This window comes from Episyrphus balteatus, chromosome 2 (assembly GCF_945859705.1).
Source record: "Episyrphus balteatus chromosome 2, idEpiBalt1.1, whole genome shotgun sequence".
NCBI lineage: Eukaryota > Metazoa > Arthropoda > Insecta > Diptera > Syrphidae > Episyrphus > Episyrphus balteatus.
The window spans coordinates 125,594,081-125,611,885 of record NC_079135.1 but is presented as its reverse complement, the minus strand read 5'-3'; the positions used below and the strand labels follow the sequence as shown (position 1 = coordinate 125,611,885).

Below are 17,805 nucleotides of genomic sequence, written 5' to 3'. Positions count from 1 at the left end.
GTCACTTCACAACGTAGAATTTGTAATTAATTGTAAACCCAGGCATTCTCAATGAAAGTCGTATAAACTCTACCCATCTTGAAAAGTTATAGTTTATATGGGTCACGGAATTATCCCTTGTTAGGGTTGCTAAATGCTAAGTTAAAAGTTTCTATAAGATAATGCTTTAATTGGTATAGAAAAGGAAAAGGTGACTTTCGCAATTGTGGGTTTTGATCTGAAGTTTAAACTTTTAAAACCCCGTAGTTAACCAAAATTAGCTGTATCTGAAATATAAAAAAATATTTTTTCTCCAAAAACGGTCCAAAGACCTCGGATAATATTTTCAAAAACGGTCCAATCGGACCGTATAATATTTTCTTTGTAAAATGCAGAAGAGCGACAACTGGAGAGAATATCGAATTCGTTTGGGGTGGTATTAGGAATGATCCCAATGTATCGATTCGAAGTTCTTGATAGCAGTTGGGGAAAACTCAAATGAGATTGAATCGTTTGTTGTATCGAAAAATTATGTGTTCAACAATTGTTAATGTTAATTATCGTGAGATATTATTGAAATGCCTAATCATCGAAGAATATTTCTTTAATAATGGGTGAATCACCAAGTTATGGACAACATTATTCTTTATGGGTGTATGACTAATGAATTTTTTCCGCCGTTTCATACAAATCTGGCTATGATTTGGTTTTAATTTATTACAAGTAAACCACGCAACTTCTTTGGTTGATTTTGATGAGAATCATGGCTTTTAGTTTGTCATAGAATTTCAATCAAATTTTGTTTTAAAAGTGCCCTAAAATTTTTTTGTATATATGACGCGACCGTTTTGACATGTCCATTCCCATTAAACTACTACTAAGCGTTTTTCCTGGTATCTTTGGAATCGTTGTCTTGCTAGACGACGTACGTTAACTACATTTCTTAGTCTGTCTAAGCCACCATCACTCCACAAAAGCCACACTCTATAATAAATGTATGCTATGCAGAAATCCTTTCGAGGTGAAAGATAAGCACCTTGCTGTTTTTTTTTTTAACCGTACAAACCGCTCTCCAAAAAATAACGTTACCATTTTTGAGAAAAAAAAAACTAAGAAGTAGGTATACACGATTGGAATTCTTATTATTCTGGCTTTTATAAAAAAGTGTATGTTATTTTGAAAGGGATACAAAACTGTAAAATATAAATAAAATTGTATTAATTCGTTGTCCCGATCCAAATTAATTTTTCGTGCCAGTTGATTGACATTTCAAATAAAATGAAACAAAACGTTTCACTGTTGAGTTTCAATTTTTACTTGCTCTATAGGGCAAGTATTGGTTTCGTGTCGAAAAAAAAAATTGAGGTTTTAATCAAAACCAACATTACGATGATGGAGAACTCCGAAGAAGTGGGTCTCGCAATTCCGTCCGTCGGTCTGTGCGTCCATCTGCACACATTTCCACAGCCTAAACGGGTGGACGGATTTTCTTCAAATTTGGTACAGATAATATTTATGGAATTGTGAAAGTTGTTTTTTTTTTTGTTTTTTTATTTTTCTCGCTTAGAAAGTGTACCTCCCATTCAAATTACGGCTCTTTCGATTTTGATTAAACTATTCAAAGCGATTGCAATAAAAGTGCATTTTTATTTTTTTCAAAAAAAAGTCACAATCTACAATTAAACAAGTGCTTTGAACTGCAAGAGCAAGTACGTGCGACCCCAGTCGTGCATTTTATTTCCTATTCCACTGCAAACGAAAAACTTTTTTGTGTATATTTCAAAAAAAGAAAAAAAGAGGGCATGAAGGTTTTGTGGTTGTCAACTGACACAAGGTTTCCTGATCGCTATAAAAGATCATCAACATTCAATTTCATACTGTTTTTTTTTTTTTTTCTGATGCATTTTCCTGATCGCTATAACCGACCAATTAATTAAAGCATTTTTTTTCAACAAAAACTGTAGGTACAGAAAAGTTGCAAGCTAACCAAGGTATATCAGCCCTATTAACAAAAAAAATAATTTCTTAAATAAGAAAAATATCAGAAAACGTTCGTATGACAAAATTTTAATTTGTAATGACCATATTGTTTTTTCATATTTTTTTTATTTTATAAACTAAAATGTAATTTTTGTTGCTGAAAAATATATACAACTATATATTGCAACTATTTCTCCAGATTTTGCTAAAAAAATTGTTTTTGAAATACATACAATTTTATTCGTTCGTTCATTCGCTCATTCGTTGGTCGCTCTCATGTGCACGACGCTTAATATTGACAAAACCAAATTGGTTAAAATCGTGCCAATTTTTGGAATATCTCCCAATCGTGTAAACTAGGCGACAACTAGGCAGTAACAACTAAAAAAACAAATTGTCAGCTTATTTTTTTCAAATAGTAAATTTTGGACCATTAGGATATTTGGGATTATCGAGTGGCGTACGTTGAGTTGCCGGGGCCCCGGGGCAAGACTAAATTTTCGGGCCTCCTTTGATATTTGGGGGCCCCAAATACGCCCTAAATTTTTTTTGAGGCCTCTGATGTATCATTTGTTGGTCGCTAATACTATTCAAGTAACATCTTTTGGGGCCCTAAGATAATATACCTATAATTTTTCTTTAAAAAACTGATTTATTTTTTTGGGGCCTACTCTGGCTGGCTACTAATTCTATTATGCATTACACTGAAGAAAATTTGTCTGTCTTGTGTCCGAAGTGATGCATGTCAAGTTGCCTTTACTGAATTGACTCCAGTCGGGGCCCTAGCGTGTCGAGCGCCCTGGGGCACCGCCCCGTTTGCCCCAATGGTGTGTACGCCCCTGGGATTATCCTACTTTGTTTTTTTTTTAACGCTCTTAGTAATAGTTCTGCGACCATTTATTGTAGTTTAGTTTTTTTTAGTTAATTCATTGATCAGGCTTCTGCCATAAAGTCTCTCTCCTAATTTTCCTCCAATCCAACGTACTCAGTTTCTTTACCCTCTCAGATCAGTTTCTTTATCTTCGTTCAGTTCAATCAACTTTTATTAATATGAATTAAAGGTCTAAGTTTTAATGAAGTGTAAAACAACACCCTATATGGGTCTGCTTCGTTGTACACGCCACTTTTTGTTTTTATGTGGCGGTGTTATTTTTGATAGTTACTCGTTTTAAATGTTTTTTTTTTTAATGATATTAACTCCTATGTGGGCTTTAGGTTAATATTATATATTAAAGAAGGTCACGAAGGTAGAAATAATTTAAATTTATTTCGGCTTTTATGACCTTTCTTAAATTCATAATTCATATTTATAAAAGTTGGTTCAACTGAGCGAATATGAGAAAATTGAGCTGAACAAAGATAAAAAGAGACTTTAGTTCTACTTCGTTGTACACACCGCTTCTTGTTTTTTGTGTGTCGATGTAATTGATCGCATAATGTTTCTCTTTTCGTAGCCTTTGTAAATTAACTAAAATTTAAACTAATATTTTTGTTTGTATTTGAATCATTTAACAGCTGCCAGTGTGGCAAACGTTCAAGCTGCCATAGAACACATCTTTCCTCTGGTTTATGAGTTTCGTAAAAAACGTACTCCCGAAGAATTGGAAATACTGAGACTTAAACAACAACAACAACAACAGCAACATCATGTTGAAGTCGACGATACCGATGCCGAAACTGTTGTACATTCCCCGCCTTCAGCCAAAAGAAAACGAAGAAGAAACGATGGTGATAATCAAGAAGAAGATGTCGATGATCCTACTACTGTGACCGAACCAAATGCCACAGATGATATTATAATGGTCTCAGAGTATGATGATCCAGAAGACTTGATCGAAGGTCCTGACGACGAAGATGATGATTTGTAAGTGCGCACTACAACATTCTGTGTGGCGCAAATTGGCTTGCAATTGCAATTATCACTAAATAAAATTTAAAAAAATAAATCACCATCAACAAAACTTCCTTACTCACAATTTATAAAAAATATAAATGCAATTAAATACCAAAATAAGCAACAAAATTAAACATCTACGAGAATACCAGCTAACATGATAGTAGGGAAACAAAAAAATCAAATGTTTTTGCTTTTATAATGAAAAAATATTTAAAAAAAGGTATGTCACAAGGACATATTTGGAACAAGGAACTTAATAGGGAATCAACAACTATTTTCAATTTTGAGATAAATAATGTAACTGACATTAAAAAAAAAAACAAAAAACAATACATATATATACAATACATATAAAGGATTTTAATGATTTTAGCAAGAAAGAAAAAAAAAACTGAAAACAAAAATATGTAATGCGAAACATAAAAGAGCGATTCATGCTTAAAACATAAACAATGACATATGTCTTCATATAAAAAAAATTTCCTGCTATTTGCCAAAAATTATTAAAAAAAAAAACAAAACAAATAACTAGATGATAGCATTTCGTTGATGATATCGTGGAGCTATAAATATTAACTTTAAGGTAAGTTCATCGAAATTAATTTTATTATTGCATTTTTATATAAGAATTTGAATTTAAAATTGTACAAAAAGTTCAAAATTTTACATGAGCGTCTTAAGAGAATACATAATATTATGCAAGTGCCAGAATTAAGTAGAACAAAGATTTTTTGAGTTATGTGACAGAACAGTTAGGAGTGTGTAATATGTACAATGTACATATTTCTCTATCCACTTGACGCACCCAATTAAAACATTTATCTTTAACACTCATGTTATTTTGCTGATGTAATTTTTCTTACATAGCGAACCAAGAACCTTGCATTGTTCTTCTCTCTCTAATAAACTAAGGATGCAAGGATTTGAGTTTTAATTAGTTAAGTGGGTCACTGAGGCGTATGCGTACTTTTTCCCATCTTTGTGGGTTTTTAAATTTAAAATCTTTTTTGAATTTAACTTTCTTCTTTATAATCATTAACGATCTTCTTTCGGCAACTTTTAGTCAACCAAATAGCTTGGTCTGGTTTTCAAATTTCGGTTTTAAACTCGCATATTTGTGCTTTGTTCGGTAAAATTGTATGAAAGCATTTTACGAAGGGGAGTGTAAAATTGAATGCTTATAAAACTTAAAACTTCTACTGTATGATGTATGGTATCTGCTATGTGCGAACCTAAGTACCTTCAAACTTCCTAGTCGCTTTTACTATCTGCGTCTTCTTAAACGAGAGCTCAATCTTTCCAGTCTTTTCATTCCGAGAACTTTGACCTGCATTGGCTTTATGGGAATTATTACATAATTAAATAAAAAAAATCACTTTCACTCAAAATTATTTTATAACGTCTCGTTATTCTTGGTTTCTGTTGTTAACATAACGTTCTTACCAATTTTCATTATGGTGGCCCATCAATTTTTTTTCAATAAAAAAAAACACCCTTACAATTATGATCAGATGATCACCCTTTCTTAAATGTAACATAATTGCAGAGTTTCAATATGGTACCATAAAATAAAATATGGTACCATGCAATAAATCTACATTTTGTCTACACTTAATAAAAACATTTGGTATCATTTTTATTCTGAACTTCATCTTTTCTTAAAAAGAAAAACACAATACAATACAATTTTGTAGATTCTTTAAATATAACAAACGAAACTGTTTAACCAAGTTTAAAAAATAAACAAAATTTATATCAGCTCACACTCAGCATATTAAAAAAAAGCACTCTTTCACCAAAAATATTTTGAAAAATGTTATGTATCCTTTGTCTCTGCTTCATATTAAACCTTAAGGCGACAAAACAGTGTTTATCTTTTCAAGTTTAGTTGATAATAATAATAATGGAATTTTATCATTTTAAATTTAATCAAAAAATAAATATTTAACTATGTATCTTTTCAGATTTCGGCGCGCTTTGCTTTTATATCAAAATAATTTAGGAGAAACAAAATACATAATGAGGAAGCAAATAAAAAAAAACGTAAATACATACATATATAAATAATAATAATAAAAAAAAACATAAATAAATAAAAGAAAACCACCGTCAGAGATAAATAATTTAATATTAAATTATTTATATCAAGTGTTTTAAGTTATTGTTACTACTATTATATTACTATTAATTAATTATTATTATTATTTTATTTTTATTTTTTTTTTTTCAATTAATGTTATATCCAATAACATTTAACTTTATCTTATCTGGTCACATACAAACCAATAACTTAATTTTTCCTTTTGTTAATATATTTTTTCTTCTCATTACAAACAAACAAAAAAAAACAACAAAAAAAAACATAAACAAATTACTATCAATATCGAAAACTGTAACAAAAAAAAAATAAATAAAAAAAAAACTGCAATCAAATTCAAAACATTTTTTCTGCATAAAGAACAAAAAAACAAAAGGCAATGCAAATCATCCTAACAGACAAATAATTTATGTTTATATATTGTTCCTCATGTTTAGTAAATTAAAAAAGAAAAATAAATTAACAAAAAAAAAAAAATATATAAACAAGAAGAAAACAACCAAAAAAAAAGTGTAAACACAAAAAAAAAGAAAATGGATTTGATCAACATTGCAACAACTACAAAAATCTCGAATCAAAATGATTTCATTTATATGTAAATATTTAATCAAAAAATCAATTTTTTTAATTATTATACTATAAAACGAAACAAACATACAAAAAAAAAAAAAACTAAATAAATATTAAAAAAATAAAAACAAATAAAAAAAGAAAAAAAAAGTTTTATTTATTATTAGTTTTTTATTTAATTTTTTTTTAGTTTCAAATTTAAGAAAAAATTACAACAACTTCACTGTTTTATCACAGAAAATCCATATTAAATATATATGAATTTATTGTTATGTTTTCCTTCATAAAATAAAGATAATAAATAAATAAAATAATATAAATGATTATTATTATTAAAAATAGTACATAGTTTTGTAATGGAGTAAAAAATAATAATATTAAAAAAAAAAACATTACACAATACAAACAACCACACAACTATTAAATAAATTTACGAATGTTAAGCAACAAAAACAAAGTAACGGTTTAAAATTCTTAAGGCTAAGTAAGTTAATAAAATAAAAAAATAAAAATAAAACAATCTCTCATCCTACACACAACAATATACATAAATATAGGTTACAGCTAAACAAAAATTTAAAAAAAAAAACGAGACAAAATGTTTACACAAGAAGCTGTTTAACTCATTGAGCTTCTCAATCACTTACATATTATGTATACTTGTGCTCATATAATATTTAAGAAAAATCAAGCATTTAATTCTAAATTATGTTTTAAATATAAAAAAATCAATTTTCAAAGAACTTTATAACCTGAGTGAATTTTGAGCTAAGTTTGTTAAAATATAAAAAAAAACATATAACTAGGACATCTGCAATAAACAACATTTGTTGTTGGTGCAAACTAACTGTTAAATTATTTTAAAATATTTATTTTCAATATTTATCTACACGGCGAGCTTCAAAACTTCAATACTTTTCAAATTGGTTAAAGTCTGGGCTACAATTTTGAATAAAATAAATTTTGGCTACCAAACCCTCATAATAGAAGCGGGTGGTGCATAGGAAAAACTTTAAAATCAGTCAGACGCACCATGTTTGTTGAGTGACTCTGGCTGGCTTGTAACCACTAAATCCCAAATCAGGGTTTCAACTCAACTAATCACTGCACTGCACAGATAATCATACATATATATGACAAATCATCATGAACAGCCAATCAAATATCAATTCATCACAGAGAACATTTCGTCAAGAAAAATAATATAACTAAAAAAAGTTGAAAAAAAAACTTAATAAAATTCTCACTGAATTTCTTAAATGAAGAACATTCAAATAAATTAAACTCAAAATGAATTGGTTTTAATTGAAACTTGTTATGACTTTTGTTATAATGGGCTGCCAATGATGAGTTGTCCTATGGTGAGTTGTTCTGTGGCACGAGTATGTTGAGTTCCGATCAGCTAAATCACATTCCAAAATGTTGTTTCGACGAATTCGATTTTTCATGGCCTTGTGTGTTTGAGCTAATCGAAGACGTTCAGATTTTGCAGAGTCAAATACCGCCAGAATTTATAACTTCACACGGAGTCGTATTTTTGCAGGCCATTTCGTAGGTTTGACCATAGAAAACGGCCTTATATTCCCTTTTTTAGATTGATCATTTTATGAGGCCTTGCCACCTTGCATTTACTTTTAAAGAAAGTTTTATAGCTATCTTTTTATCTTACTTTCGGATCGTATCTGAATGTTATTATGATATTGCCCTTTCTCAGATTTCGGTTGTGCTTTATTTAGTCTAAAAAGCGATGAGTTTTGTAGCTCTTGCTTTTATACAAAGCATTTTTACTTAATTTGCCTTCATTGGTGTTTACAGCTCAGTTCCCCCAACATTGTAAAATGTTTGCTAGGGTATCAGTTTCCTTCTAGAACACTCACTCATACATCAAGAACTCGTTGAAATTTACCTTCAAGCCGAAAGTTGAAGTCTGTAATAAAAGCAAAGGACTAAAATTGGATCCTAGCTGCACAACAACCATGAATAGAAATTCTTCAGTGTATTCTGCACTTTAATATGCTCGTAAATATTCATGCTTTCTAAATAAATCAAGCATGCTTCACTTTATGTCTAAATTATATGAGCACAAGTGTACATTCATATACATACCATACATAAATACATAGATACTACTAGTAAAATGAAAGTACATAATAAAAAAAATCAATTTTTTTTAATGGGGTAATATAAAAAAAAAATCAAATATTAAAATATTTATTTAAAATATAAACAAAGAATTAAAAATAATATGAATAGAAAAAAAAAAGGAAAAATAAGTCAGTCAATTATTCTAATTAATATTTAAATTATTATTTTTTTTTTACATTATAAATAATTGCTATTTTATTTTTTTAATTTTTTGTTAAATAATTTTCCTTTTGCCGCAAAGACTGCATTATACCAACAAGATAAGAAGCAAAATAAAAATAGAACATTTAGCAATACAACAACAAAAAAGAAAACAAAATATATACTACAAGCTTAGAAAAATAAAAAAATAAAAAATTATGAACAACAAATGAATGTGTTCAAAAAAAAGAAAATAAAACAAAACTAAAAACAAACGGATATATTAGGAAAATACTGAATTACTGAACAAATTTTATTTTTTTTTCTACACTTGACCATGAAATTAAAAAAAAAACTACATCTGTTTTTATTGTTTTTTTTCGTAATTTGCAGAATATATGAACTTTATAGATTTTCCACAAAACAAAATACTAAAAAAACAGAACAAAAAATCTACAGAAATAGCATTTTTTTACAAATATATAAACAAAACAAAACCATTACAAAATGACTAAATGCAGATTAAAAACAAAAAATCAGGTTTCGTAAAAAAAAACATTTATCCATAAATTGATTTGGTTTAGAATTGAATATAACAAAAACAAAAATAAATATTCAACATAAAAAAAAAGTTAAAACAATTAAGATTAGTGCCTTGTTATAAAGACGTCTAACAAAAAAAAAAAACAATTCTCCCATAAAAACAAAACATACGAGAACTTTCGTTGAAATAAAAATGCTCTTAATTATTTTACTTTAAACTATGCATATATTATATATATAAAAAACACATACATATATTAATAAATATATAAAATTTAATTTAATATTTTTTTTGTAAAAAAAAATTGTATTGAATCCAAAGATTAAGAAGACGAAAAAAAAAGAAAAATAAAAACTTTATAAAAAAAAAGAGAAAAATAAGTGAAAAAAAAATCAAAATGCCTTAATAAAAATTACACAAAAGTGTTCTATACTATTTAAATACCTGAAAACATATTTTTATTTGTTCTTATTTTTGATTTCTAATATTTTATTCATTTTGAATAATTTATATTGCTTTGTTGTTGAAGAGAGATAGTGTGTGCAACAAGATTGAATGGAAACAAGAATTTTGCTTTAGCTTTATATGTTCAACATATGACTTCGTCTGATGTATTTTGTGTTGCCTTTTTTTCCACACACACGCACCCAGTTCCAAATGTTTGGATCTACATATCTAATCTAACAAAGTATTCAAGATAATTGTTGGCACTGATATCAATCTGCAATGCGTGGTTCAGATAAGGATTTTGAATTTTGAATGGTTAAACAGAAATAGCTTATTCATTTGAATACTGTGACGAGATGTCAATGAGAGATTTGGTACATTACATCCCAAGAAAGTAGATATATGTACTTTTAAGATTTAACCCAAATGTGGTGGAGAAAAACGTTGACTAAACGTTCAATCCTGGATAATTTGTATAGTTTCCATAGTCAGTATTCCATTTTTATATTTAAAAGCACGGAATGCTGTGCAACGTTGTTTATTAAGTTTGTCTTATAAATGGATGAGAAATAAGTTGATAAAAACCTTTTCAACAACGTTGATGAATTTTACGAAGTTTTATTCGCAGTAAGTGTGATCATCGAAAGATGAGAGAGTAAGAAAATATATGCCTTGAACCTGACATAAAATAAGATGCAAATCCTGAAGAAGCAAACCTGCATAAATTCAGTTAAAGCAAAAGAAGAGTGGGTATTCACTCACTCTAAAATATGTAAAACGATAATCGTGAACGTGACCGCCATTGATTTATTCTACTCAGTCTGAACTCTTCTGTATTTGAAAAAAAAATTGCATAATTTTGGGTACTTAATGTACTTTGACTTCTTATTTAAAGACTAGTGAGGAGATTAGGCGATGCACAACTTGAACTTACTCGCGAACTAAATTTAATGTTTTAGCGATTTTCTGTTCTATCCACTAAATCTTTCTAAAGTCTGAAGTCTTAGATCCACATTCAGGCGTTCCTTATGAGTTCCATTCTTACTGTAGATTTGTTACTAATCTACAACAAAAAAAACTGTCCTACAATAAGTCGAAATGAAGGGACTCTGTGATACGAATGGAATTATTGAGAAGGCGGAATATTTGCAAATCAGATGTTTAAACTCAAATGAAATAAAACGTTCTAAAATAAAAAACGCAAATTGTTTTAATAAAACTTCGAAATGTTAATGAGGCGAAATACTTGTATAAAAGTGGGGTATTTGAAAATTTCACAAAAACGGAATTTAATCGAAAATCATAAATTTATGGGATGAACACGCTACAAAATTCTGGGAACCTTTAAGTTAGTCATTCTCAAATATTGTTTGGCACACCCAAGACGTCCAATTGTCATGGTACTGCCCAACTTGTTCGAAACTCTTATAAACGTTCGGTATTTTATATCCTTCTAGAGAATTTTTTCGCAACTTTCAGATATTTGAGACTTCTTAATTTAATGTAGAATCCTTCATTGTTTTTCGATTCAAACCTATTTTGAGTTCCACGTGAATAAAATTTCACCCGGAAAGATGTATTTTACTTTTTCCCTATCGTGAATTCTGAGCAAAAATTATTTAACTTCATTTAACTTGTTCGACGGGTTTTCGGAATAAGAGGATTATAGAGGAACCAATGAAAACAAGCATAAGGTTTACAATTGGACGTGATACACTATTCAAGAGTAGATGATATAGTGCATTTACTACTATAACTAAGTACCTTCTCATGTAAAACTGCTCGAGTAGATAGAATTGTATTGATTTTGTTGAAAGTGCGTTTCATTGAAAATCGGTACAAAGGTACTATAGTAATTTGCGACCTCCCAAAAGATCGGGGCTATTAATTACGTTTTCTATTAGTAAACAACTTGATTCCGTTGAAAGTACGTTTCATTCAAAATAGAAAGTAAATTTGTTCTGCTATAGATTGGAATTTTTATACTGAACTTATTACAGTGAATCACTATTATTAATCAGCCCTATTGAGAGTTTCACGTGAACAAGATTCCACCAGGAAAAATTGAATTTCACTTTTCCCCTATTGTGAGTTTCGGGCGAAAAGATGTTCAAGTTCGGATATCTCCTTGTATTTTCAACTTTTTTTTCGGGTAATTTGTGGGGTATTCGACAGCTCTTCCCTCACTAAAATTTTGGTGCCGAACAAGAAACTAGTTTAGCGAAAAATGTAAATTCCCTTCGGGTGAAACTCTTGATAGCTTTTTAAATTGCGGGCGGACAAAAATATTCCGGGCAGAAAACATTCCACATGAAACTCACAATAGGGCTGAATATAAATTTATAGGGTTCCCAAGATTTAAGGATCATAATGTTTTAAATGCAAACGTATTTAAAAAGTTTTTTTTTTTAAGCTGTAAATTGAGAAATTAAAATTGTATGCATATGTACTCAAAACAAAAAATATATTGGATAATACAGAGGATTAACGAATTTTTAATCTATGCAGCTTAAAAGAGCCATTCTTAAAAATTAAAAAAATGAAATTTCAGTCCAAATGAGATCTCTTAAGATGGTAAATATTCTACACCTCTAACTCTCATTACTTTAATTTAAATGAATACGACTTTAACATTCTCTGACACACTACTCTTCTTCTAAAAAATTATCGTCCATTTAAGAACCTTGTAGTTATTTTTTATAAGTTCATATTTTTTGCAAATGCATGCGTAAACCCTTTAATCAATCTTAAATTTAAAAAAATCAATAACTAAAATAAAAAAAAAAAAAACAAAGAATGATAGGGCAATATCTAATAAATTAATACTTCTTTTTTGTTTGTATACAACAACAAAAAAAAAGTTGTTAAAAACTATAAAAATTAAAGTAACAACAACAAAATATCAGTTCTGCATTCTAAGTAAGTATTTTATAATTTATAATCAAAATCAGATATAAATACTCGTGTTTTTTTTATATAAAAAAATATTTTTGTTTTAATTTTTTATTTAAAACAAAAACAAAAAAAAAACAACAACTTAATTTTTAAGATTTAAAACTAAAAAATAAAAAAAAATCAATTGTGCAAATTTCAAAAATACATATTATAATAATATATATTTTTTAGGTAAGCATAGAAATTGTATTTCAATGTTAAACAAAAAAGAAAACATAAAATAATGATGAACAAAATTGAAGTTTAGTGTGTCCAAAATGAAATATTAATTTAAAAAAAACCTTTTTGAATGTACATAAATATAAAAAAAAATATGTATGTTTATTATTAATAATAATAAAAAAGAACAAGAAAACATACGAAAACCAAACTAAATAAGAAAAAAAAAAAAATCAAGTACTGAATTCTAATGTCAATGTTCTTATTCATCGATGTTGAATAAAAAGTAGAAAATTAACACAAAAAAAAAACTAATTTTTTATGTTATGTTATAATTGTGTAATATAACAAAGAAAATATTAAGTAAAAAAGAAAAAAAAAACTAATAAATTTGATAAAAAAGAAAGAAACCAAAGACTTGAAAAATATTATTAATTAAAATAAAAAAAAAAAAATATATATAACAAAATATATATTTGTGCACTAACTAATATTAATAAAATAAATAATGTTAACTAAATAAAAAAATAAATTAAAAATGAACAATTGTGTAGTGTGTGAGAGTTCATTTTTGGTTTGTCTTTTATTAGAATTTTCTAAGAAAACTTCAATTAAATGTATTTCTTAAATTAAAAAACAAAAAAAAAAAACTAGTTTTTGAACAAATTTCATAGATATGTACATTTAACATTTAGAAGAAACAAAAAAAGTAAAATGTTAAAAAGTTAACAGACAGAAAATTCAACTGTGTATGCATCGATTTTTTATTTCAATTGGTGGAAACATGAAACAAGAAACAAACACTCAATTAGTTTTTTTTTTATTTTTAAATTGTTATTATTTTTTATTTTTTTTTTATTGTTCTTGTTGTTTCGAAGAATTTAAAAAAAAAATATGATTAAAAAAAAACTCCAATTTGTTTATATTTTTTTTTTGGTTTCATTAAAATAAAAAAAAAATTTAAAAGTTGATAATTATTTAGTTTAATAAGTTACTAATATTTTTTAATTATTATTAGTTATTTTATTTCAACTAATTTTAATTAAACTTAATGATGATAATAAAAAAAAAAAATAGTGAATTCAGTTAAATATTAAAACAAATCGTTTTTATTATTTATGTTTTTGTTGTTTGTTTTGATTTGCTGCGGGGAATACAATTTTGATTTTCTGATTTTTTCAGTGCATTGAATTTTTAATTGTTTATGGTTAATGGTAAGTATGAACAAAATGAATTATTCTTTTGTTGTAAAAAAAATTGCCTTAGCTCTTAGAGGGAAGAAAATTCTGAGATCAAAAAAAAAAAAAAAAATAAAACGATAGCTATTCTCCCTCTTGTGCCCTTCTGTGGGCATCTATGGTTAAAAGTGATAGACGAATGAAGCCTAGTTAATTTTAATTTTCGTTGAATTAGTCATTTGATCAGAGCGTGGAAAACGCTTTCTTAGGTCATTTTTCTGAATCATTGAAATAAATTCAATAAGTTTTAAATAATGAATGCTAGATGAAGTAGCATTTTAACGTGAATTTAAAGAAAACGAACCATTCACTACATTTTTTACAACATCACATACATACAAATTAGTTAACATAAGGCATAAGATAGACCAAAGCCAAAGGTAAGTTTTTGTGTCCGACACGTGACGCTTTATTCGTATGCTGGATTGTATTTACAAAATGACTGAGTCATTTATTATTATTTATCAATAACTGATAGTTGATAATCGCATATAAATGACTCTATTATTGAAAATCATCTCGTTGAAATTACATAATTCTCACAGAACAAAAAATCTTATTAAACCTGAGATCCTCTGAAATGGTATCTGCTGCTGCCAATAAATATCGAAACAAATTTGTAAGTATCATTTATGTTCCCATGTTTGGAAAAGAAGAAACATTCCCCAATGTTAATAATCAACTTGTTGATTTGTTTTTCTTAACAAACAAAATTGTTCAAAAAAAAATGTTCCACATACGCCCCAGTGACCGTTTAGTCTAAAATTCAAATTTGTATTTCATTTAAAATAAAAAGAAAGGAAATTAATTCTTTTATTTTTTCAACTCTGGCGGACACGTGAGGTTATTTGAATGTACTCAAAAGATTAATACAAAATTGCAAAAATCAAGGATGTTTTTTTTTTATTGTTGACAAACTTTGGAATTTTATATATTCGATTGAAAATGAAATGTGGAACCTATAGACCAGGGTCGATAATTTTTGAAACAAAAAAAATAACAGTAGGATGAAACTCATTGGAGAAGGAGGTGAATATGATAAAAATGAAAGAAAAAATATATTACGGGCGAGCCGAGTTCGGGAAGTGGGTGGGTTGAGCTTTTAATGGTAAAAAATAGTATATCTCGATTTCCAGCAAAATACAAGTCCTTATGAAAAAAGTTATATGGCAAAGTTGTAGGTAATAAGAAGATCTACATTCTGCAACTTTTGAATTACAATTCAGAGATAGGTATAAAATCCTTGAAAAGGCTGAGTGTATTTATATATTATTTTTGTTCATCTGGTGGTTGTTATAAGGCTTAATATTTATTAAATTAGTTTTTAAAAATATTTTTCTTTTAATAGCAATAATTATTCTCATCTAACTTTCTTAGCTTTGTTTTTTTTTTTTTTTTATTTAATAAATGTTTTTTTTTTTTAATAGACAAAAATGCTACCGGAATCTGCCTTAATTTTGTAAAAAAAATGATTTAATTTACATAGTATAGAAAACGAGTAACACATTATAATGATAAATTGTTAAATAAAATTTAAAATAAAATAAAAACTATAAGATGTGACACAGTTAAAAAACAAACCAATACAAAAAAATTGAAGATAAACTTGACATGACCAAAGTATTGTTTAAATGTTTGATCAAAAATAAAGAAAAGAATTATTCATAGCTCGATGTTAAATTAAGAAGAAAAACAAAAAAAAATCAATGTAATAAAACTTAGCAATAAAAAACTAAATTAAATTAATTCTAATTATAAGCAATAAGTCAAAATACAAATTAAATAAAATAAATTTAAATTAGTTTATGTAAAAAAGCTTGACGATATAGAAATGATTATGAAACACACATGAATGTCTTATTGTTTTGCAAATTTTATAATTATTAATGTGCGTATTTATTTTTTCAAATTGGTAGATTTATAAGAGACAAAACAAAAAAATTGATGACGACAATATTGTGAACAAAATAATAAATAACTAAAAAAAATATTAAATTGTATTCTTGAAACGAAAGAATATAATACAAAATTTGTTATAAAACAATGGGAATTAAATATTATCTTTTTGAAAAGCAAAAAATTGCATGTGTTTCATGGAGAATAAGAAATAAGAAAAAAAAAAAAAACATTGCGCAAAAGAAAGTGTCTGAATAAACAACTAAAACTTATGTTTAAGTGTTTACTTAAGGATCCGAAATATGAAATGAGCCTTTTAACAAAATAAAAAAAAAACTAAATAATAACTTAAATTAAATATAAAATAAATATTTTCTATGATGATTAAATAAAAATAAAAAAAAAAAAACTAGGTATAAGAAACAGAAAACTAAAGCATTATAAGCATTTTTTTAAAAGTAATGCTACATTCAAATATAAAATTAAAAATAAAATAAAAACGAATGATTTATAATTATTATAACAAAATAAAAAAAAAAAAAATTAAGTTGATATTTTAAGAAGAGTGATATCGATATAGAAAAGTTAATGAGACAGCTATGGAAGCAAAAGTGCATATTATATGAAACATATTATTTTAAATGTAATACAAAATTAAATAAATAAAAGATTTATGTGCATTTTTTTGAACGTAATAAGTGCAGAGTTTTATTTGTTCCTGTTACGCTCTTTCATCTTTGTCAGTGTCAAATCAATGGTTATTTTTGTAAGTATGTAGAAAGCGTCGCTGACTCTCCTTTGTATTCTTATGATTTCTTAAATATGGTAGAATGGACAATTCACAGAGCCACCATTCTTTAAATTACTTGCGATTACTATAGGTATATAAGATATTAGCAAAAAACGATATTTTTGGGTGTCATCGGACCGATTTTACTTGCATTCATTTATCGATTTCTCGGCCATCTTTGGTTATAAAAGGGTTGAGAAAAATGTCGTAATATAAGCTGTTTTCTAAATAATGACGGAAATGTGTTTTTTATCAACAAGAATTTGACTGCCATTTTGTATTTACTCACTTTAAGGGGTTATATCTAGTTGTAAGTGCGAAAAAAACGTTCTTTTTTTTTTTGGATTTTTTTTGAAGAGGTTTTAAATTATACAAACATAAAGAATACATGTACATATAGCAAATTGAATGTTTTAAAAGAAATCGGTGTGTATTAAAAAAAAATATTGGGTTCCGTTATTTTTGTTCCAAAAAAGGTGTCGGGCGGTGAGCAAGATATCTGATGCAAATCACCTAAAATTAAAAAAAAAAAAAGATTAATTTCCAGGATAGACGAATGCAGGTAATGAACGAAGGAATAGTCAAAATTTTGATTTTTGACAAAATGACGGCTTCCCAAAGAAAAAAATCGTTTTTTTTTCAGGAAAATTTACACTTTAAAGTGGCTTAAAAAATCTAATTATTGTCAAAAACCTTATTCCTTCTTTCATTACCTGACAAAAGTATCTAAGAAAATTGTGTAAAAATTTCAAGCCGATCACTCCAGCCGTTTCGGAGATATTTTGCTCAATGACTTTGAAAACACAGTTTCGAGAAAAACGCGTTTTTGGGAACCATGTAAACTTCGTTAAAAAGTCTTCACAAATACGTATTTTCTCGGAAAGTAATTGCTATATCAATGTCAAATTATGTACATTCATAAATATTATAAATAAAATATTGTATGTTCATTTTTTGGTCTACGGC

At 27.2% G+C, this 17,805-nt stretch overlaps 1 protein-coding gene across 3 annotated transcripts in view; it reads left to right on the top strand.

Moving 5' to 3' along the window:
- Positions 1-6,435, top strand: part of LOC129911377 (uncharacterized) — a 42,793-nt gene extending 36,358 nt beyond the window's left edge. For 2 of the 3 annotated variants that reach the window (XM_055989167.1, XM_055989165.1), the window contains 2 exons: positions 3,475-4,439; positions 5,821-6,435. In XM_055989167.1, coding sequence (XP_055845142.1) covers positions 3,475-3,827 — 353 coding nt within the window. In that variant the 3' untranslated portion in view covers positions 3,828-4,439; positions 5,821-6,435. The remainder of the gene's footprint in view (positions 1-3,474; positions 4,440-5,820) is intronic. The other variant, XM_055989166.1, reaches the window with a different exon arrangement.
- The last annotated feature ends 11,370 nt before the right edge of the window (positions 6,436-17,805 follow it).